Source organism: Elgaria multicarinata, chromosome 1, assembly GCF_023053635.1.
Source record: "Elgaria multicarinata webbii isolate HBS135686 ecotype San Diego chromosome 1, rElgMul1.1.pri, whole genome shotgun sequence".
NCBI lineage: Eukaryota > Metazoa > Chordata > Lepidosauria > Squamata > Anguidae > Elgaria > Elgaria multicarinata.
The window spans coordinates 61,653,956-61,676,084 of NC_086171.1; the positions used below are offsets into that span (position 1 = coordinate 61,653,956).

The window sequence follows — 22,129 nt, forward strand, 5'->3', positions numbered from 1 at the left end:
TTTCCCATAGTCACTTGGGATTTTGGGGTTCAGAGATGCAATGGCAGGCAGGCATCCAACTCAATATTCCCAAAACATAGGCAAAGTATCTACCTGCAAGGCTGCTTCTGCGTCACTTAAGAAAAGCTCATAAGAGACTCATTAGGGATTTAAGATAGTTACAGCCTTGGATTACAAGGACTCACAAAAGAATAGGAGGGCCCTGGAAGGGTGATTTTCAGGTGCACCCAGAAAGATGATTGTTGTATTCCTGTTTAAAATAAGGGGAAGGGATGTAGGCTTGAAAGTATTTTAAAGTACTTATTGTAAAGGACAGTTGAGATCTGAGGGCTCTCCATCGTCAATTAAAAGGAGATGCAGTGTTGCTTTGATTAGATTAGGAATGATTGAGCATTAAATATTTCAGGAGGTCCCACACCAGACTATAGAGAGTGGAGACACTACCCACTTGCCCATTTCAACAGAGGATTTCAGCAGGAACTTTTAGGCTAAATAAAAAAAAACACCTGGCATTGGCTCCAATGGACATCCAGGGCTCCTGACCTGGAGAATAGATCCAGGGCTCTAGGAGATAAATTTGGAGCCAGGTCCCCATTGTGCCAGGCCTAGAAATGCCCCTGCTGGCTAGCCAACTCTTCTGGACAAAATGGAACCTTTTTGAGCCAAGGTGCTCATGAAGGACACACAGAATGGTGGCAGAATAGTGTTCTCCAACAACAATTCCTTATTTTAGATTTTCAACTTTGGGTAGATAGGGAATAATGTAAGGAACATACAATTAAAAGGATTTTTGCAAATGCTAGATAAGCCAGCTCGTTTGGAAATCTCAGCAGTTCCTCGGTCAGCTTCCACACTTGCTCATTTTTTCAAAATGACTTTTGGGATCCCTTAAAATGGCAAGGCCTGCTTTAGTAAACCAAGTTCCAACTCTCCATTTAATAGCAGATAGGTTGCGTAAGATCATTTTTATCCACTAGGATTTAAAGAAAGAAAGAAAGAAAGGATCAGCCTAATGAATAATTGTGCAATTGTGGAGGCTGCATTGCCATTTTAGCTCTACTGGTGAACTGGTACCTGCCAAGGTGCTGAAGGCTTTATTCATCATTTTAATGTATTTCATTTGCTCCACTTCTATTAAGGTGGGAGAAAATGAAGTCAAAAAATGACTTCTCTGTCTCCCTCATTTCATCATTTCACATAGTACTGATTCCATCCAAATAAGTTCAGGAGATCTACTTATGTAGATGGTCATTGTTTGAGAGAATGGAAGTGACATTCCCTTTAGTGCTATAGCAACACACTCACCCTGCTTTATCAATCATAAAGGGATCATTGAGCAAACATAATAGTGGGGAGACCATAGGAAGTTGTGTTTTACTGAATCATACCATTGGTCTGTCTGGCCCAGTACTGTCTGCTCTGTCTGGTAACAGCTCTCCAAGACTTAAGTAGAGGTCTTTCCCATAGATCCTGTTAACTGGTTTGAACCTGGAACCTTCTGCATGCAGAGCATGTGTTACCACTGAGCTACAACACCTCCCATATTCATTCATTTCATCATGGAAGGTGCTGGGGAGCACACAGCCTTCCCAGAAAAAAACATTTTTAGGGTTCTCATTAAAGGACTGCATGAATGCTCATAGACAGATGCAGGGCTAGCATCACAAGTCGGCATAGTTGGGCACTTGCCAAGGACACACACGCCAGCAGGGGGCCTGCTAGTGTCAGGAGTACACTAGTGAAAAATAGATATGTGTCTCCTGTAAGGAGGAGGAGGAAATCACCATTGGCACCTGCTTGGTTAGGAATATATCAAGGTTTATATCCCAGACTAATGTGCTTTCCCATGTTTGCAATGAGATCTACAGAAGGGCTGCTTTGATGCAGGGAGATGGGCCATCCTCAACTCCCCACCCTAACCCAACACATCTTGTGGGATCAAAGCAAGATCTGTTGGAACAACCATCATTCCCTCCACGTAACTCTCTTGTCTCTGGGTTGGCAACTCAATTGGGGAGCAGATCCTACTTAGGGGACTTCATTTGGCCTTCAGACTTCTAGTTGCTGCTCCTACTGAGTAATATGTTAAAGAGAACAGGTTAGTACCCAGAAAAACAAAATGATGTTCATTCTTGATTTAGCGTTTTATATTCTTGTCCAGGTGCTGCAGGTGGACAGAAGGGATTCCTGGGCTGCATTCGCTCTTTAAGAATGAATGGTTTGACTCTGGATTTAGAAGAAAGAGCAAAAGTCACACCAGGTGTGAAACCTGGTTGTTCGGGCCATTGCACCAGCTTTGGGATGTTCTGTAAGAATGGTGGCAAGTGTGTTGAAAAATACAATGGATACTCCTGCGACTGCTCCAAAACGGCATATGATGGCCCTTACTGCAAAAAAGGTAAGAGTCTAACAGGGCAACCCTATGCATGAATACGCAGAAGTAAGCTGAGTTCAATAGGGCTTACTCCTGGGGAAATGTACAAGATTGAAGCTTAAATACGATAATCACTGCATTTCAAATTGGAACACATGAACATAATAGATGACATTTTGTTACATGGAAAATATGTGCATTTCTTCTTACACATTGCAAAATACATCACACTCATAGTTCCACCACCACCACCTGCATCAATGTATAGAAGACCTAGGGCCAGTTGATATATTCAACAGAATCATATAATAAATCTTTTTATACACGTGTGTGTATGCATGTTGAGAGGGGGCATAATTGAAGCCCCTCCCTAAGAAAATCAAAGTTCCCAAACATAGAAAACAGCATTTCTAGAAGAAATCCAGGCTGAATTCTTATTCTTGAGTTGCTTGCTTTCTATATGCAGGGAAGTTTTTCTCATGGAATATCATTCAAATTCAGCTCACATACACATTTTTAGCCTGAAAGGTGTTGTATCTGTGTACAACCTAGTTCACACTGAGATTTCTCCTAGCTTGTCATGTCTAATGTACTTTAGATGTGAACTATCAGGCAGTAATTCTTCATTTTGCTCTGGAAGCCCCACCATGTCCCTTCCTGGAAAGATAATTTTCTTAAATCAAGAGAGCAGAAGCCAAAAGAGGTGAGCTTGTATTAGTACTTAAATATCTAGGGAATGGAAGGTTGCTTGAATATTATGTAAATATCCTCTTTTTAACTATTTAAAAAAGAATAAAGAGTTTAGCTTTAAAGCTCCATCACACCAGTGTTATAGTTATAGTCTGCTGTCATGGTGAATTGCATGCAAAGGACTCAGGTGATGCTGACCATGTCCTGCTGTGATTGTATTTCCTCCCCCCCCCCCCCCTTCTTAGCAACGTATTTTGGCACATGGAAAGTCTGGCTTTTCCGGTAATGCGAAAGCATACCACTCAAACTTCAACATATCTTTTCATCCTTCATTTTCAATCCGATGTTCTGCGGGAATGTTTTCAAGGGGCGGTATTGCTGATGAAAGAGAGGGGTGTGCCTTTTCTCCAATGGGCTGTATAGCTTCTCTCCCCTCTCCCTCTCAATAAAAGGGAGGTTTAGTTGATTAATCAATTAATCTATGGATTAAATTTGCATGTGGGTTATAAGCAGTCCCTCTGGAGCAAGAAGAGGTCCCATTGAACTCTACGTTCTTACTCATGAGTAGGTATTTTCACCTTAAAAGAAATGTGGAAAATGCACCCTCCTTGCCAGCAGTGCCCTCATTTTTAAAGATAAAGAGATCCAAATTGGCAGAGTGATACCTCTTAAGGAGGGATTCCAGCATGCCAAATTTGAATCTGATTGGATCATCCCTTGATTTTTAATGATTTTTTTAAATTCCCCCCATAAATTATTTTTCTCTGTTTTGCACCAGAGGGATCATAGGATCGCCCTTCCATTCCTTTGATCATGCGAAGCTGTGCATCTTCAGGTTCATAAACTACTGATCTACTGGTTCCCTTACTCAAAAGTAAATCCCATTGATTTCAACTGCTAAAGTCACATGCAGGCTTACCGTTGAGTAAACCCCATTGAACCGAGAGAGTCTTACTTCTGAGTAAACACATATTCCAGTTCTAGAGAGCCATGGAGGGCTTGTGTGTGTGTTTGACAGATGGAGCGTGTATGAGATGTGCACCGTGTGAGGCGAGGCGAGGAAGAGGGCGAGGGGAACCGTGTTTGCCTGGTGCCCTGTCCACAAGGCTTGGACACCAGCTATCTCCACAGTTGGTTGGGGATACCAATCCTGGGAGGGCTGCAGCTGTGGCTTCGTTTCTTATTTCAGGTGGGGGGGCTCTGTTTTGCATCAAGGGGAGTTGGAGAGGCAACCTTGAGTCAAGCAGCGGGAAGCAAGAGCCCTGAGTCTCTTTCCATCCAGGTGGGCACTTTACTCAAGTGTGATTCTCTCTCTCTCTCTACACACACACATAGGCTGACTATATCAAAAGGAGGACAGGGCTCCTGTATCTTTAACAGTTGTACTGAAAAGGGAATTTCAACAGGTGTCATTTGTGTATATGGAGAACCTGGTGAAATTCCCTCTTCATCACCACAGTTAAAGCTGCAGGAGCTATACTAGAGTGACCAGATTTAAAAGAGGGCAGGGCACCTGCAGCTTTAACTGTGGTGATGAAGAGGGAATTTCACCAGGTTCTCCATATATACAAATGACACCTGCTGAAATTCCCTTTTCTATGCCACTGTTAAAGATACAGGAGCCCTGTCCTCCTTTTGATATAGTCAGCCTATGTGTGTGTGTAGAGAGAGAGAGGGAATCACACTTCAGTGTGTAGGGAATCACCCTACACACGTACACACCATTCCTTTCTTTCTTTCTACCAGTCCGATCCCAGGTAGCGTTCAGTGCTCCTAACCAGGACTTACTTCCGAGTAAAGATGTGTAGGAGGGTGCTTAATGACTTACAGGGGATATCCAAGAAACTCCTTAGGGGAGAGAAGCCCTTGTTTCCCCCAAATCTGTTCAGCAACAAGAGAAGCTACTGACAAGGAAAAAGCAGAGCAACACCCTAGTAGCCCCATGTCCATTACAGTCAGTGCAGGGGGCACGGGGAGTTGTCCAACCACCATCAACCAATAAAGTGTAGGGGGAGACACGAAGGAGATCCGAGGGAGGATGCGATAGACAATTCGCAGGTGCGCAGGGGAGGAGAGGTGTAAGGATGCATGAACCCGAAAAGTGCACAGGTGTAAGTGATCAGGGCTTCACACACTTTGGAAACGAAGGGGGACAATACGAGGGCAAAAGTGTAAGTGTGACAGAACTTCCAGACAGCAACAATTGTCTTCTTTTGAGTCATTCATGTTGGAACATGGCAATGCATACAGGCTGTTGCAGCCAAGGAAAAAAGCGTAGGTAAGACAGAAGGGTAGGCCTCTGCCTTCACCTTCTTCACTGCACCAATAGAAAAAATGTGTGAGCTGGACACAAGGCAAAGCAGCATTTCAAATTTGCAGGATAAACGTCAATATTTACTTGCACGAACAAATTCCTGCATTAGCATTCAAATGATGCAGCTATGTAAAATCAGTCAAGTTTGAAGATCATTCTGTGCATATTCATTTCCAGATTTCTGCTATTGTGGGTTGTTGATCTCAATCTCTGCAGCAGAACGTTATTGGGGGTGGCGGCAGGGGGGCGGTTCTCTCATTCCGTCACCCAAATAAGGTTATACAAAGGATGAATTTTTAATAGCTGAAGAATTACAGTTCAGTCAGGTCCTGACTGACACCAAAGTTAATTCAGAAAAATACATCGATTGCTTTTGCAGATAAACCGAATATAAATATTTTTAAAAATATATTGTGACAGTGATATCCCATTTTGGGAGTCTGACTTCAAATTACTAAGTTTAGATACCAGTGAAGAGTGGGGTATAAGTCTGAAATAAAAATGCTTTAGGGTGCAGATATATGGACATTTAAACAGGTAGTACCCTTATTTGTTTTAAGGCTTGAGCATAAAATAAATGTCGAATAAGATATAAAGCAAAATTCTTTTTGAGGAACTTGACATTTAAGTACCTAAGTACAAAACTATGAGGATTCAGTAATGCCATTGAAAGTTTTGCTTAATTAATCAGTGAGATCTAATTTTAATCAGTTGGGCTGTGGAGCACACACTTATTTTTGACTGTCATTTAATCAATCTACTGATGAAACCAATCACAGTTTTCAGCTCCAATTTTAAGAAAATTAAGTTTAAGTTTAATATAGCTACAAAATAAAGGGCCAAGTGCTTATTAGTCAATGGAATTTCTAATAAGTTTAATATAGCTATAAAAGAAAGGGCCAAGTGCTTATTAGTCGCTGGAATCTTCCCACCCCATCACCTTAGTGGGAAGATTCATTTCTCAATGACTTGGTTCACACAACACGACAAGCCAGAGTACTGGTTGAGTGTGGGTTGTCATTGAACCATGGGCTGTTGAATCATAAGTTGTTGTGTTGTATGAACTTAGCTGCACTAACAAACTATGATTTGTTAATCATGAACAACCCACAGTTCACAACCCAACAACAAGCCCTGGGTTCTTTTCGTAGATTGTTTGTGTTTAACAAAACATGGTTTGTTAGTGTAGCTGGGTTCACACAACACAACAACCCATGATTCAACAGCAACCCACGGTTCTTGTTTTTTAACTAATCTATCTTTGGCTGAGAGCTCCAAGTTGTTTTAAATGGATATTAATCTTGTATATTGTCTGTTTTTATGTTTTTATGGTTTTAAATATGGTATCTTGATTTTTTATGTTTAATGTTTTAATCTTTTGTAAACCACTCAGAGAGCTTCGGCTATGGGGCAGTATAGCAATGTACTTAATCATCATCATCATCCGTGGTTTAAAGACAACCCCCACTCAACCTTACTCTGGTTTGTCGGGTGGTGTAAACCCACCCACTGTGTATTTGGGTAGAATACTACCTGCTTGTTTTCTTATATCTCTTTAAAGCTCTTTCTACACCTCCTGGCATTCCAGGAGGGAGGTAGAGGCTCTCTCGATATCCTGATCGCGAGACACACACCCAGCATGCACACGAGGCGCACAACGTCTTGGGAGGAAGCAGGGACGTCGCGGGTGCCTTTTTTTCCTTTTTTTTTCAAAGCAGCAGGGCCAGTCATGCAAGCGCGAGGCCCCGCTCCATCGTAAATGTAAGGGATTTTTTTTTTAAAAAAAAATGAAATCAGCCTCCTAACCCCCACCGTGCCATCCCAGGGGTGGTGGAATTGCTGCTACCCATCCCCTGATGGGCGCAGAGTTGCACCGCAAGAGGTGTGGGCAGAACAGGCGCCCACACCTCTGCGATTTCGGGATGATCCCAGGGTTTCTTTATCCATGAGGAAACCTGTGCCCATCCCCCCCTGCCCCCAAGAGTCCCTGTGCGTCATTTGGACACACAGGGACTCAGCCGTGACCAGCCCAGACTATCAGGCTGGTGTAGAAATGGCCTAAGTTAAAAAAAGAAAGGAAAGTCAGGGCTAGAAACTTTTTTTAAAATCATAATTTAGGGACATAGTCTGGATTCTCTCAGTTATATCCACCCCCCATAGAAATACCCCTGGACCCTCAATCAAGAGTTGTTGGGAAACACCCTGAGTTGATTCAAGATGTAGACATACTTAGAGTGGTCTTGTTGAAATCAATGCCTTTGATCAAGTCAGAACTCGATTTCAATGAGACTAAGGCCACAGCTAGACCTAAGGTTTATCCTGGGATCATCCAAGATTCGCCCCTGCCTGAGCACTGGATCCCCTGTGTGTCACCTAGATGAACAGGTTTGACCCTGATAAACCTTAGGTCTAGCTATGGCCTAAGTATGATTAAATCTGGAAGCAACCATGTGGTATGAGGAAATGGACAAAGTAACTTTTCTTTCTTTTTTCCATCCCAGTGTATGTACTTTGCACATAAAGTGGAAGTATACCCAAAATATTTGGAATACATGTGATAAACTTTGCTGCATATGAGTAGAGAGGGCTATTCCGATGCTGGTATCACAGCACACTATTATCAAAGGGCTGGATCCAGGAAGGCTGCAATCTGATACACACTTACCTAGGATTAAGTCCTATTGAATTCAGTTTGACTTACTAATGAGTAAACGTGTATAAGATGATAACAAAAGTCTTGAATCTCCATCCGATGAGCATTTTATTTCACGCTCATTACTGGGCATTTGCTCAGGTCCCTCACATGACGTTGTCTGCCTCCCACGCGCCTTCCGCCTCTTCTGGCCTTCCTTGCACGACAACACACACACCTCCAGGTTATGTCTGATGTATTTTTAAACATGGAATTGCTGCTCCCTCCTGCTGTGTGCAGGAGAAGCAGCGCCATTAGAACAGCGGACTCAATGGGCCTCGTGCTCGTTGCGTACTTCCTCTTCTTGAAAGAGGAAGTAACTGAGGAACGAAAACATGGGCAGAGAAGCGACGGTAGGGAGTGTGTTTCCTCCCATGTGATGGAGCTCATACTGTCCGCATTTCCTTTATGAGATATATTACATCTTTGTTGAGGGAGCTTCTGGCAGTGAAGATGGTAGGATCATGGAGCTCTTAGTCTGTCCATTTTTGACACACTAAGTAAAGTTGTGCCATTGGAGAATGTGAGTCAACAGTAAAAGTTAATTGAATAAAATATATGTTTTGTCTTTTGAAAACTGTTGCTAATCCTTATCCATACAGGGTTGTATTATTATTTTTTCTGTATCCCTTACTGTTTTAAGTATATAGCTGCTGCAATAACAACTATTTTTTTTAAAAAAATGTAATTAAGGATTTTCTTACTCCACAATAAAACACTATAGGAAAGAATATGTGCCGTCTGTGAACCTCCCTGCAGTGTAGGCTACATTTAATAATCTCTCTGCCTAGGCACAGCCATAAAACACTAGTCTAGCTGAAAAATAAAAAAAGAAAGAGAAGTAAAAGTAAAAGTGTGTAAGAGCAAAAGTAATATGTATTTTTATCATAATAAAGGAAATAAAGAATAGTGTACTAATAAGTTCCTAATCTTCTAATGATATATCTTCATACACTTCTAGATATTCTCTCCAAGTCCTTTTGAAAAGTTGAATGTGAGGAATAATTGTACAGGCACATTATAGGTCTAAATAAACAATTACAAGCTCTCATAAAGCCACAAAATATCAACTTGTTGTTAACAAGCTCCTGTTTATGACTTTCTGCCACACAACATGAGTGACTTTTACAATATATATAAAACTGAGAGACTGATAACCTTTAGTTAGATCCACATCAGACTGGGCAAACGTGCTGGACAGCAAATGCTTTTGTCAAGTTTCAGTTGTCAAAGCTGATAACTCCAATCCAAAATCCAGTTTCAGAAGTCAGATCTTATTGCCAGGGCAAAGTCATGGTCCAGAGAGATTTTTCAAGGAATAAAGCAAACCCGAAAGGCCAGGGGAGGGGGGAGGATCAAGACAAGTAGAAGGACAGAAACAAGGCACGCAGGATATAAGAATTGCAACAGGCCAGTTTACTGCTTCATTGCTCAAGACAGAGGGAAGAGCTGACAGGAGAGGTGCTTATAAGGATTATGAGGAGAAGAAAACCAGTTTGAGGAACTCCCAAGAGGTAGGATGATCATGGGCATGTCTACACCATGCCTCTTCCCTGGGATCATCCCTGGATCGTCCCTGTGCATCCACATGACGCTCATTTCATCCCGGTAGCAGGCAGGGACAATCCCTCCATTTCCCCAGGATTCTTTTTCCTGGTTTTTCTTGCGATCCCAGGCCAATCCCAAGGACTGTAGAGGGTGCGGGCGCCCATCCGAGCTTCTTCCCTCCTCCCTGTGAGTAGCAGGGATCAGCAGAGGGAAGGAGCCAGGCTGGGTTGAGTCCAGGGACATCAGAGGTGGGGACATCAAGGGACATCAAGCTTTTGGAATGGGGGTGGGTGGGAGCAAAGCCTCACTAAAGTCAAGAAACCACCAAACAATCAGTGATTGGGAGAAAGGAGGTGGGGCCTTTTGGGGAACCTTAGAGGCCTGGATTGGGACCGCAGGCAAGCTGGATTTGAGCCCCGGGCTTGAGGTTCTCCACCCCTGTCGTAGGGCTACAATTGAATTTAGCCACAAGTACAAACTGGAATTGTTGGGTGAATTAATTAATTGATATGAAGCAAAAGTACTGGAAACTGGGTTGCAAATCAGTCCAGAGGCCAGTTCAGACAATGCTCTAAGAGTATAGAACCTAAGCACATTGGAGGAGCAAGTTCATTCCCTCACCCCAGCCAGTATCTCCCACCTCTGGACATCAGTGTATTGTATGCAATCTTTGCATAGGACGTGTGTAAAGTCCAACAGGCATATTCCCAAGCTGTATAGTCATTAATTTCCATAAAAGCCAAGAAATTACTGCCTGGTTTGGGCTTACACACTCAGGACATTTTGCATTCAAAAGCTGAGCAAATGTTCAGCCTGATCCATGGACCTCCTGCAGGCCCAGCGAAAATACAAGTATACTGAGGAGGAAGCATGCACAGACACTCCGCAACAGAAGTCAACATAGCCAGAGTCTCATTTAACCTGGCCGTAGGACAAGCAACTTTTTGATGAACAGGTCTGCATATTCCAGTAGCGAGTAGAGCTCCTGTTTACTCTTTCCTCCGCAATAGTGCTTTTCTATTTGAATGCATTCAGGAGACCGGATAGAAGGAGTGATATGAAAAATCCAGGCAAATAAATGCCAGTGACACTAGGGACCAGCGTAGATTGGTTTATAACTAGCAAGTGCTTCTTGAGGTAAGCGTGGGACGCACACTACGGGGATATATTTATTGATGGAATTCATGCTTCGAATTCCTGATTGATGGCTGCTGTGAAATTACACTGCTTTCAGTCTTAGGAGGGCCTCAGATCCCACCTATGAGTGACACTTTGGGTGCCTGAGATTTGCAGCAGCTGTACCAAGGACATAGCTGTCAAAATGGAATTTGACATCTCTTTCTATTAGGGCCTCTCTTTTTTTGGTGGGAGGGGGTGCAATCAGCTGCAATTGTTCTTTCACTGATCTGAGAAATTGTTATCAGGAGCGGCTGAAATGAGTCTGCAGTCCCAGAGATTGCTTTCCTGACCTTATTGTGCCCTTAGTTTATGTATGTTTTTCCTCCATCATGGTAGCAGTCCAGTGGCAGTTAATGGCATTTCTCAGGGCTGAACCCTTTAGTATTCATTTTTGCATCCTTAATGGCTTTCTTCCTAAACACAGGGGCTGAGGGGCATAGCCTGAAATTAATGGGCTTGTTTTTACACAACAAAGGAGTATCTTAAGGGATAGGGGTTAGAAGCCATCCTTCTCCATCATAATGCCTTCAGCATGATAGAAGAGAGAGAATTAGGCCCATGGTTAGAAAAGCAGCGAGAGGCACTTTTATTCCAGAGAGCTTTTGCTGAGTTCCATTCTTAATATATTTTATGCTGGTGCTGCGGCCTCTTAATTTTTATCTTAGTTCATGTGATTATAATGATTTGTTTTAAACTATGATTCCACGTTTTTCTTCTATTGTAGGCTGCTTTGGATAATTTTTCGGAAAGCAGGGTTATCAGTTGTGTTAATTAATAGGTTAGCAACTAGATTTCTTGAAACAGCATCCCTGGACTGCCGTTCTGAGGGAAAGGTGATGGTGGTGGGCTGGGTCCCCAACTACCGCTCCCCCTAAGTACACAGTTACCATTTCCTTCATATACTCTGTTGCCTCTTGGTTTTATTTATTTTTATGCATTTATTGATTGGATTTCATTATCCCACTTTGCCTCTAAAAAGCTCAGGGTGACACTATAAAGCAGTCTTGAAAACCCTACGAGGTCAGTCAGGTGGAGAGATTGTGAACGGCCCACTGGCATTCTGTGAGCTTCATAGATAAGTGGGAATTTGAATCCAGGTTTACCTGTTCTTAAGGTCCAGCATTCTATCAGCTGTGGCAGGGAACAGCAGGATGGCATTTTATTTCTTGGACAACTGAATACCACCAAGGGCCACTTAGCTTCATTGGCTTTCAGCAAAATTTCATATACATTTCTAATCCAGAACTGAAATCAAGATTAACAAACTTGCTTCTGGATTGTGGGCTTGGCCTTATCGTGAGCTGGATTCATCCTGTTTTAGTCATCAGATTTCTTCCCATTCTTTCCTATGAACAAGTTTGAAAGAGGAAGAGGCCCCACACATGCATAAATGCACACACATATACATGCACATATGCATACATCAGGTTGGTTGTCAGGAGCTAAAGGAAATATTTGCAACATTAAGGATTTTTTTTCTCTTGCACGTATCTCCTAAAACAACAGCTTGCCTAAATATATGATATACCGTATTTCTTCGATTCTAAGACACACTTTTTTCCCATATAAACATCTCTAAAAACGGGGTGCATCTTAGAATCGCGGGTCGTTTATTATTTCTTAGAATCAAAGCTTTTTTTCTGTTGGTAGTACTGAAATTAGTGTGCGTCTTACAATCGATGGCATCTTAGAATCGAAGAAATGCGGTACTATATTTGTAAATATTTAATCATTAGGTTTAAAATATCTCTTAGGGTTTGGGATTTTAGTTGATTTAGCCTTATTTATGATTAACAATATAACTGGCATAGTTGCTAAAGTACTTCGTCTTCAGCATGGGGAGGGGATGGCAGCAGGAACGTAAGGACACAGGAACATAAGAACTGGGCTAGATTTAGACCGAAAGCTTAACTAGTCTGATATTCTGCGCCAATGTTGTCCAACTAGATGACTCTGGGAAGCCCGCCATAGGACATGAATTCAATAGCTCCTTCCTGTGTCCTCCAGCAGCTGTTATTCAGAAACATACTACTGATACTGGAGTAATATATATTCATCAGGACTAGTATCTATTGAGAGGCTTATCCTCCATGAAATTGTCTAATCCCCTTTTAAAGCTGACCTACTTGGTGGCCATCACGACAGTAATCCAAACGTGGATTTCCCATGTTGTGTTTTATTTTCCTTATAATCCCCAACATGGAATTTGCCTTATTCACACTAGCTGCCCTCTGGGTCGATGTTTTCATTGAGCTATCCATGGAGCACAGATGTCTTTTTTCCTAGTCTGTCGCAGCTTGCTGGGACTCCATCAGCATGTATCAGAAGTTAGGCATTTTTGCTCCAATGTGCATTACTTTATACTTGCTTTCACTGAACTGCATCCGAATGCCCTTTCCCCCAGTTTGGAGAGCTCCATTTGGAGCTCTTCGCTGTCCGTTTCTGCTTTAACTACTGTAAATAATGTGGTGTTGAAAATCTCTATTACTTTCACAGTGGTGCTCTTCGGCAGTTCACAATGGAGCTTGCACAGGAGAATTTACTGGCAAGTTGTGCCCATTATGAACATTTCTTAGCCAAACATCTAGTACAACAAATCCATTATGTGAAAGACATTACTTCACTGGGATCTGATTCATGGCTAACTGAAGTCAGTGAAAGTTTATGCTCTTCTGACTGGTTCCCTACACGAGACATAATCACATAGTATTCTGCAGCCTTGCTTTGGCTGTTGGCATAGAAGACCTCTCCCTGCAACGCAAAGATTCTGTGCAGAGGAGGAAAGCTTAATGGGTTTGCATTCTATTAAGAAGAACAAATAATTGCTACACTTGTGTTTGAAATACCCAAATGCACACATCCCAGAAATTAAATATAGTAAAGAGAGCTAATACTTGCATTGACACACTAAACACACAGCAAAGCTGGCGATCAGTATTAAAGAACACCTTGCAGTTTAATTAAAATCCTTACTTTCTTCTGCAAAGTGTTGACATCATTTTCCCCCTTGCCCTTGTATCTCTAAGGGCATGTCTACACCATGCTTTATCCCGGGGATCATCCCTGTGCATCCACATGACGTACAGGGGATCCCGGGCGCAGGGAGGGGTGATCCCTCCATTTCCCCGGGATAACTGGGACAGCTTTTAGCCCGATTTTTCCTGCGGTCTTAGGATTATCCCGAGACCGTGGGAGGTGTGGGCGGCTGTCCCAGCTTCGTCCCGCCTCCTCGCAAATAAATGTGAGAAGTGGGAACTGACACGGAGCTCTTCAGGTGCTCTGTGCCCATCGAAGGGGGAAGCAGGATTGGGTGTTGTTGTTTTTTAAAACTTACTTTTGCATTATTGTGCTTGTGTGCTCATCTTCAGTAAAAAAAATAATTAAAAATGGCAGGCGCGACATCCCTCGTTCGTCCCGGAATGTCGCGCGTGTGTCTGTCAAAAGGGGAGGATCTCGCGAGCAGAATATCGCGAGATCCTCCCCCTCCCTCACGGAACGCCGGCAGGTGTAGACAGGCCATAAAGTAGCCAGGCACATAAAAATTAAGCAGATAAAACTTTGGCTGATGTGGAGATAGTGACTGAAAAAGCTATCAATGCTTAATTCATGCCAGGCTGCTGTTACAGGTGCAGGAGAAGAATCAGTTAAACATGCAGCAACCCCAAACACTGGACTTAGATACAGGTGGCTCCTGTTAAAATAACCACAACAGCAGTTCAGTAGCAGCGTATGTGAGGTAAGTGGGGTGGCCAACTTGCAATACTGCCAGCAGTTTGAAATTCCATGTTTCACATTCAGTACTTCTACTGTCCGTTGTCAATCACCAAGCCCCATGAAGTCATCCCTTGACTTTGCTGAACATAATAAAATGATTCACAAGACTGGTTATCCTTCTTTCTAGGCTAAAACAGGATGTCAGATTGTGCTAGTTGACCCCCCCCCCCAAAAAAAAAAACCTGGGCTGAATTGTCTTCAGTCTTCTCCTCCCTCCCAACCCTACTCGCTTTCTCCTATATCCCTTCTCTGATCATTCTGGTTCATGCAACTTCTTTGTGTGCTGCCTGCCATGTGCTAGTGATGGTAGCTGCTGCAGTGACAGCAACACGTACCGTTGTATTCCTGGCCGATTTCCTGAGTCAGCCCCCCCCCCCCCATTGTGACACTGCACCAGCAGTGCAGCCCTCACAATTGATCTACTTGCTGAAGCAGCTTATATATTGAAAGGTTTGCCAGCCCTGGTTTTAAAACAAAATATTCTGAGCATGTACAGTTTTGCCTTTTAAGCTCATTTAAATAGCATCATCATGAATACAGGAATAAAATGGAGTTTTCTTCTGCTGCCCTAATGCCTTCATCACCTGCAATTCTCTGGGGGACCTCTGGGCTGCTGGTCCTGGACATTGAGCCCCTAGCTGCACCAGTGCCTTTGAGAAGATATTTGTTTATGGATCATTTCTCTAGCCATTGCCCCCACCCACTTCCCTGCCACATTTCATTTCCTTTTTATAATTTGGAGAAAGTATCTGGAATTATTGGATGCTTTCTCACTAGTAGTGAGTAAAGCCACAGTTTCTTTCAAGCAGCCTTCTTGTTAAACGCTCCCCATTTGCCCTAATAGTGACACGCTCCAGAGGCACACACTAATTTGATTTCCTTTGGAAGAGAGATCACTGCAGACTAAAGGTGCCTGTGTAATATTTGTGCCTATTTAAAAATATACAAGTTGAGGCAGATATCATAGCACTCTTACAGAAAATCCACCACACAGATCCCCAAAAGTTGCTTTTCACGGGTTAAACATAGCCTCTCTCATGCCCTCTGTCTCTCTCTGTGGGTGCTTCCAGCTGGAGAATTCCTAGCAATACCAACCAACAGACACTGTGCAGCTGTTTCTTCCCCCCACCCACCCACTTCCTTTACTAATGTTTTTCTGTGAATGAGGAAGAGTAATTGCACACTAAAAGCCTCTTCTGGAAGGATCCATTAACCTGGTTCACATGATCATTTTCAGTCACAGTGGCTTGAATAAACCACTGTGGTTTGTGGCATGTGCCAGGCCCCATGCGTGCCCGTTCCGTAACCCAGCCCCTGCTCATGGGTTGTTGTATCGTCTGAACATGGCAAGGGTGGATTGTTGACAGGGCTAACAAACTACCCACAACCCTAAAACAGCCCATGGCTTCTAGGTTGTTAGTTAACAGACAACACAACAACCTACAAGCAGAGGCTGGTTTATGAAATGGGCACCTCGCACGTGTCACAAGCCATAGTGACTTATTTAAGCCACCAGGACTGAAACCAAACCTCACCCAAAGTCTCAAACATACATCTCTGTCCACCACTCTGCCGCCAAGATCATCTTCTTGGCCCGCCGCTCTGACCATGTCACTCCACTTCTGAAATCTCTTCATTGGCTTCCAATTCACTCCAGAATCCAATATAAACTTCTCCTGTTGACCTTCAAAGCTTTTCATGGTCTAGCTCCTGCCTATCTCTCTTCTCTCATCTCACACTATTGCCCCGCTCGTGCGCTCCGCTCCTCTGATGCCATGCTTCTCGCCTGCCCAAGGACCTCTACTTCCCTTACTCGGCGGCGTCCTTTTTCTTCTGCTGCCCCTTATGCCTGGAACTCTCTTCCAGAACACTTGAGAACTACCAACTCAATCACAGCTTTTAAAACTCAGCTAAAAACTTTTCTTTTCCCTATAGCTTTTAAATATTGAGTTTGTTCTGACCCTATACTGTCAGCTTCACCCTACCCCGGTGCCTGTTTACACTTCCCTGTGCCTGTTTGCATTCTCTTCCCCTCCTTATTGTTTACTACAACTTTATTAGATTGTAAGCCTATGCGGCAGGGTCTTGCTATTTACTGTGTAATCTGTACAGCACCATGTACATTGATGGTGCTATATATAATAATAATAATAATAATAATAATAATAATAATAATAATAATAATAATAATATAATAATAGCTTCTATTGTTTTTCCTCACAGGAGTTCTAGATTACATCATCCTTGCAGGGGAAGAATATGTCACCTACCAATTCAGAACCCTCAGCTAGTTTTTGGCTATCCTGGCCCATTAAATAAGCTATTTGCCTAACAAAGGATCTGGCTGGCACCCCTGACTCAGACCATTAACAACCTTTGGGCAGTTTTTCTGTCCCCTTTAACCCTCTGCTATCCAAACCCAATCTCCTTCACAGCGATCAGATAGTAATCCTATAGCATTCTTACAGTTTGCAGCATATACCCTCATGTGGATGGTAGAGAGAACCATGAAAATGGCAGGCATCAATGCAGCCACTCTGACTTCTTTTATAACTTGTTTGTCAGCTGTAGGGGCTCAAAGAAGTGGAGTCCTGCAGAGAGCCCCATGTAAATAATCAAAATTCACCCAAATAAAAACAGTCTGTCTTAGGGTCCGCCTGTAAGAATCCTTTGGATCACTTTAGATGAACAGAGGTATATCAGATTGCCATTTTTACATGTCTTGAAATTACTATGGAAATATACAGAGTTTGATAAAAAAAAAAGCTGGAGAAATCTACATTTTTTATTGTATTTTTGAAACAAAGAGTATTTGCATCATCTGCTAAAATGAAACTGCTAAATGTCCAGCAGCAGTACGCTCATATAATACCAAAGTCATTGCAAAAATGTCTAATGTTCATTGATACCAACAGGAAGAAATCCATTCACAGCATACCCTTTCAATATACAGCAACGGGGGGGGGGGATTGGGTGACTTTTATTAAGCTACATTATAAAGAACTGGATTGGATAAGGGAGAGAAAAAGTATTATAAAATAAACCATAAAATGACTTGGAAGTATGGGCCAGAGGTACACGTTGTGTCAAAAAATCATTACGAATGTGGAATAAAAAAACAGGATTTAACACTATGAAAGCAGTACATGGAATGTAGATTGCATCCCAATAGTCATCAGAGCACTTCAATACCGTTATAAAGCAGTAGTGTAGATCTAGCAGGTCATAGAAACTCTTTTCTCTTATGTGCAGTCAGATGGCATGTCTACACCTGCCAGAAACCCCGGGGTCATCTCTAGGTTCTTCCTGTGCGTCCATATGGTAGAATTTTACCTTACCTATTTGTACCTAACCAGAAATCAGCACGGTCAAATTCTCAGCAAGATAACAAAATCCATTTTCTAAGTAGTTAGAAAACTAACTACATATGGACACCTGACTTTGCCCAATTTTCCAGTGAGCTTGAAGCAGCCCTGTTTTTTGTTTGTTTTCAAATGCAAACAATATAAATTTGTTCCTTATTCAGACTGGGATTGTGCATCATGTATGTAATGCTTCACAGATCTTGTCCGCTTCTTCTCCTGACAGTTCATTCAAATTTCTTTTATTTATGTTTTTTGCAACGTCTGTTAGTAGAGCATGACCGCACTGCAAATTAGTTTAGAAATACGTCTCGCTTTCCACAAGAAGCCGATCTCATTTTAACATCTCTGTTTCCCTTCCGGCTTTTATCTTGAAAGGGCAGCAGTATGCCTGGCAACCTGTTTCTATGACAGGCAGATCTCCGAGGCCTTTTGAAAAGTTTCATGTTTCCAAAAGGAGGGTGACAATGGATGCATTGCATCTGAAAAGCAATGAGCTGCACTTTAATCTTGGCATCCCTTTGCTTATCTATTCAAGACAACTGTTCCTATTTAGGCTATATCTGCGCTTTCTGTTTATGCAGCTCTGGTACAATACGATTATAAATACAAGGAAATCTACTGTTTTCAATATACAAAATAAGACATTCCATTAGGAACTAAATTTTTTTTTAAAAAAAAACTGTTATTATCAAAAATGCCAGCCTGATGTTGAATTCCCCCTTCATAATATCTAGTTCAACTTACCACATACAAGTTTTTGTCAGGGTTGTTTCAGCCTGAGGTACGAATTTCAGAGGAGTTGGGGGTGGTGCATTTCAGTGGTGGGTGAGGCCAAAGCCTAAAAGGGTAAAGCCAAAATGTAGTGACTGTCACCAATTTGGAAGGCTTTTAACAGGGTTGGATAAATTCCTGGAGGTGAAGGCTATCAATGGCTACTAGCCCTGATGGTTGTGTGCTACCTCCAGTATTCGAGGCAGTAAGCCTGTGTGCACCAGTTGCTGGGGAACATGGGTGAGAGGGTGCTGTTGCACCATGTCCTCCTGCTTGTTCATCCCTGGCCGATGGCTGTTTGGCCACTGTGTGGACAGAGTGCTGGGCCGGATCTACACTATTGCTTTAAAGCGCTTTATAACAGTTTTATAGCGCTTTAAAGCAGTTAAAGCGCTTTATAACTGTTATAAAGCGCTTTAAAGCAGTAGTGTACATCCGGCCCTGGACTAGATGGGCCCTTGGTCTGATCCAGCATGGCACTTCTCATGTTTTTATGTAAAATACCCCAATTACCAGCATATTGTAGTTTAAATCTCTTGCTGCCTGTGACTAGGCCTTGGGAGAGGCATTTCAACCTTTTAGAATGGGGGGACTACAAAAGCTGTGAAGAAACCCAGTGATCAATGGTCAGGGAAAATAAGTTGCAGCCTGGGGAAGGGAGAGTAGCCATCTGGGGAACTCTGGAGGGCAAAATTGGGACCCCAAGAGGGCCAGATTAGGCTCCCGGTAATAAAGTTCTGCACCCCTGATTTACATACACTCAACACAATCCGGATAAACACTGTGGCCTAATCTACACCAAGCAGGATATTGCACTATGAAAGCGGTATATAAAAGGCAGGAGCCACACCAAGCAGGATATAGTGGTATGAAAGCGGTATATGGTATGTGTCAATGGGCCCCAACAGTTGTCAGTGCGCTTCAGTACTGCTATAAAGCAGTAGAGTGGCTCCTGTCTTTTATATACCGCTTTCATAGTGCAATATCCTGCTTGGTGTGATTAATCAGTATCAGCTCTAGGTTTCTGAGGGTTCTTCGACAGTACAGCTTCAATAGGGCCCATCCCTCAGTGAGTGTCTCTTCTCATCTCCACAGGGCCGGTGCTACCATAGAGGCCACTCAGGCGGCCGCCTAGGGCGCCAAGCTAAGAGGGGCGCCAAGCTAAGAGGGGCGCCGCGCACCACACAGCACTCATGTGCGTGGTTGGCTGTGAGCCGGCCTGTCCCAGCCCGAGGATTCAGCTGGGCCTGGGCAGGCGAGATGACGCCCCACGCCCGCCCAGCCAAAGCGAAGCCAGGGATGCTGGGGTGGGGTGGGGCAGCTCCACTTTTGGACTTCCGCCCTCCCAGAGCCGGGAGGCCGCCGCCAGAAGAAGAAGAAAAAGCACATGGCAAGCTCAACCCTGGCCCAAGCCAGCCTCTGCCTTACTCCCGAGGAAAGGGCACCGGGTCGCCTCGCCTCTCTCCTCAAGCAGGCCGCGATGTCCAGGCAGGCAGGCAAGCGGGACTCCCTCTCCCTTCCCCCAGGAAAGCTAGGGACTTGTGGACTCCTCGCAAGGCAAACTCTTCTGCTTTCCGATCCCGCGCGTGTGGATCAACGTGACTTGCATCTGAGAAAGCGTTGCACCAGGAGCAATGGGGAATGAAATTAAAATGTTAAAGAAGCCCTTTTTTTCTAATAATGAGAGGCAGTTTCTGCTTCTTAAAATTTATCTCGAAACTTTTTTCATTATCCTCAAAAGGCATCTATTTGGAGGTTTTGGTGATATGCAAAGTGATTCCAATATCACTTGATTAATTAGTGGCACCCCATTTATGCAACATCCTCCATAAGGAGGATGTGGCCTACACTGTTATCTTTTCAGCTTCAGGTAAAATTCTTTCTTTTCCCCCAGCCATTTTAAAGACTTGGTTATGGCTGTTCTTGTATATTCTTTGTTATTTTTCAATATATTGCATTTTATTGTTTTAACCATTTGTATTTTATTTTAGTCTTTTAATCATTTGTAGTGCATTTTATTCTTTTAATCATTTGTAGCGCGTATTATTTTAACCATTTGTAATCCGCTCAGAGAATAGTTCTTATTGGGTGCATTAGAAATATAATCAATAAATAAATGTTCAACAGTGAAATGATACATAATTAATCAATTAATATTCTCAGTTGATTGATAGCCTTAATAAATACCTCACTCCAAAAAAATAAATAAAGGGGAGATCTATTTGTACAATCATTGGGCACTGAATTGCTTGAAAAGACTGTGGATGGGAGCAATCCGTAACAAGACAGTTGCACTATGAGAAGTGCCTTTTTATGGGCAAAATACTATTGAAACATAAAATAGGATCAAACCCAAAGTAGTATGGCTCATGCTTGGTAGTATCCGCATGCAAGTTTGAGATTTTCATTATCAATCAAAAGTGACAAAATTGGATCTAACAAAGAAGAAAGGTGTAAAACGGAATTGCTTTTCATGTTAGTATTTTGGAGGAAATTTACTGTTCCTGCTCTGGAATGACAGCTATAAATCTATCACCGAGATCTTTGAAAAGAAAGGATGAACAGTTGTTTTACGGGACTTCACCAGGGACACTTCTAAACACATTAATTCAATTTTCTGGAAAAAAAACTGAAATGGGATAACAGCAAGTCATAAAAAGGTTCCGAGTGTTGGATTTAACAAAACATTGTAAAGGAGCCTCATTAAAATGATGTTGCCACACTTTTTACGTTTTTTTTATTCAGCATTTGCCTGCAAATATGCGACAGTGCCCCTTACGCTTTGTTAAATACAATAAAATTCATCCAAAGCTTGATTCTCAGAGGACTGTCTGGTTGATGGGAGGCCATAACAAAATTCCATGTACCAATGTTATAACCTATTGGAGGATAGATGTTGACTCCTACGTTGAGAGCCATTAGACTAGTGGGGACATAATGTTCCCAGCTTCATGAACCATGGAGATCCTGGTTTGTTTAAAGCAGAGTTTCCCATTTCATCCAAAATGGAGAACCCTGATTTAATGTCAGTTTACTAACCAGGATATTAAACCAGAGTCTCATCTGCATGGAAGGCAGAGGGGAGGGAGGAGGGAGGAGCACACAGATCCAACATTCATTCCTGGCTTCATAAATTATAGTTTATAAAACCTGGTGTTGTATCCAGACTTATTATTGTTATTTGTTTATTTATATCCCACCCTTCGTAGCAAGGAGTCCAGGATGACTAGTCATGCTTAGTGTATAGCATTTATTTCAGTGTGTTTAGTCTGAGCGTGACTAAGGTCTTCATCTAATCTCTGGAACATTATCCCTGAACTAGCCTATTTTAACAAGCTGAGAGGTCCGGGTCAAGTATATTGAAAGAAAAAACAGCTGATAAAAGACCATTATCATGATTGTATGTGCCCATCAAAGGATGT

General features: G+C 42.6%; 1 protein-coding gene across 1 annotated transcript in view; it reads left to right on the plus strand.

Annotated features, from left to right (window-relative positions):
- CNTNAP2 (contactin associated protein 2) overlaps window positions 1-22,129 on the plus strand; it is a 1,454,514-nt gene that overhangs the window by 1,358,901 nt on the left and 73,484 nt on the right. Inside the window, exon 18 of the mRNA XM_063129070.1 lies at window positions 2,162-2,398. Within this exon, the coding sequence (XP_062985140.1) occupies window positions 2,162-2,398 (237 nt within the window). The remainder of the gene's footprint in view (window positions 1-2,161; window positions 2,399-22,129) is intronic.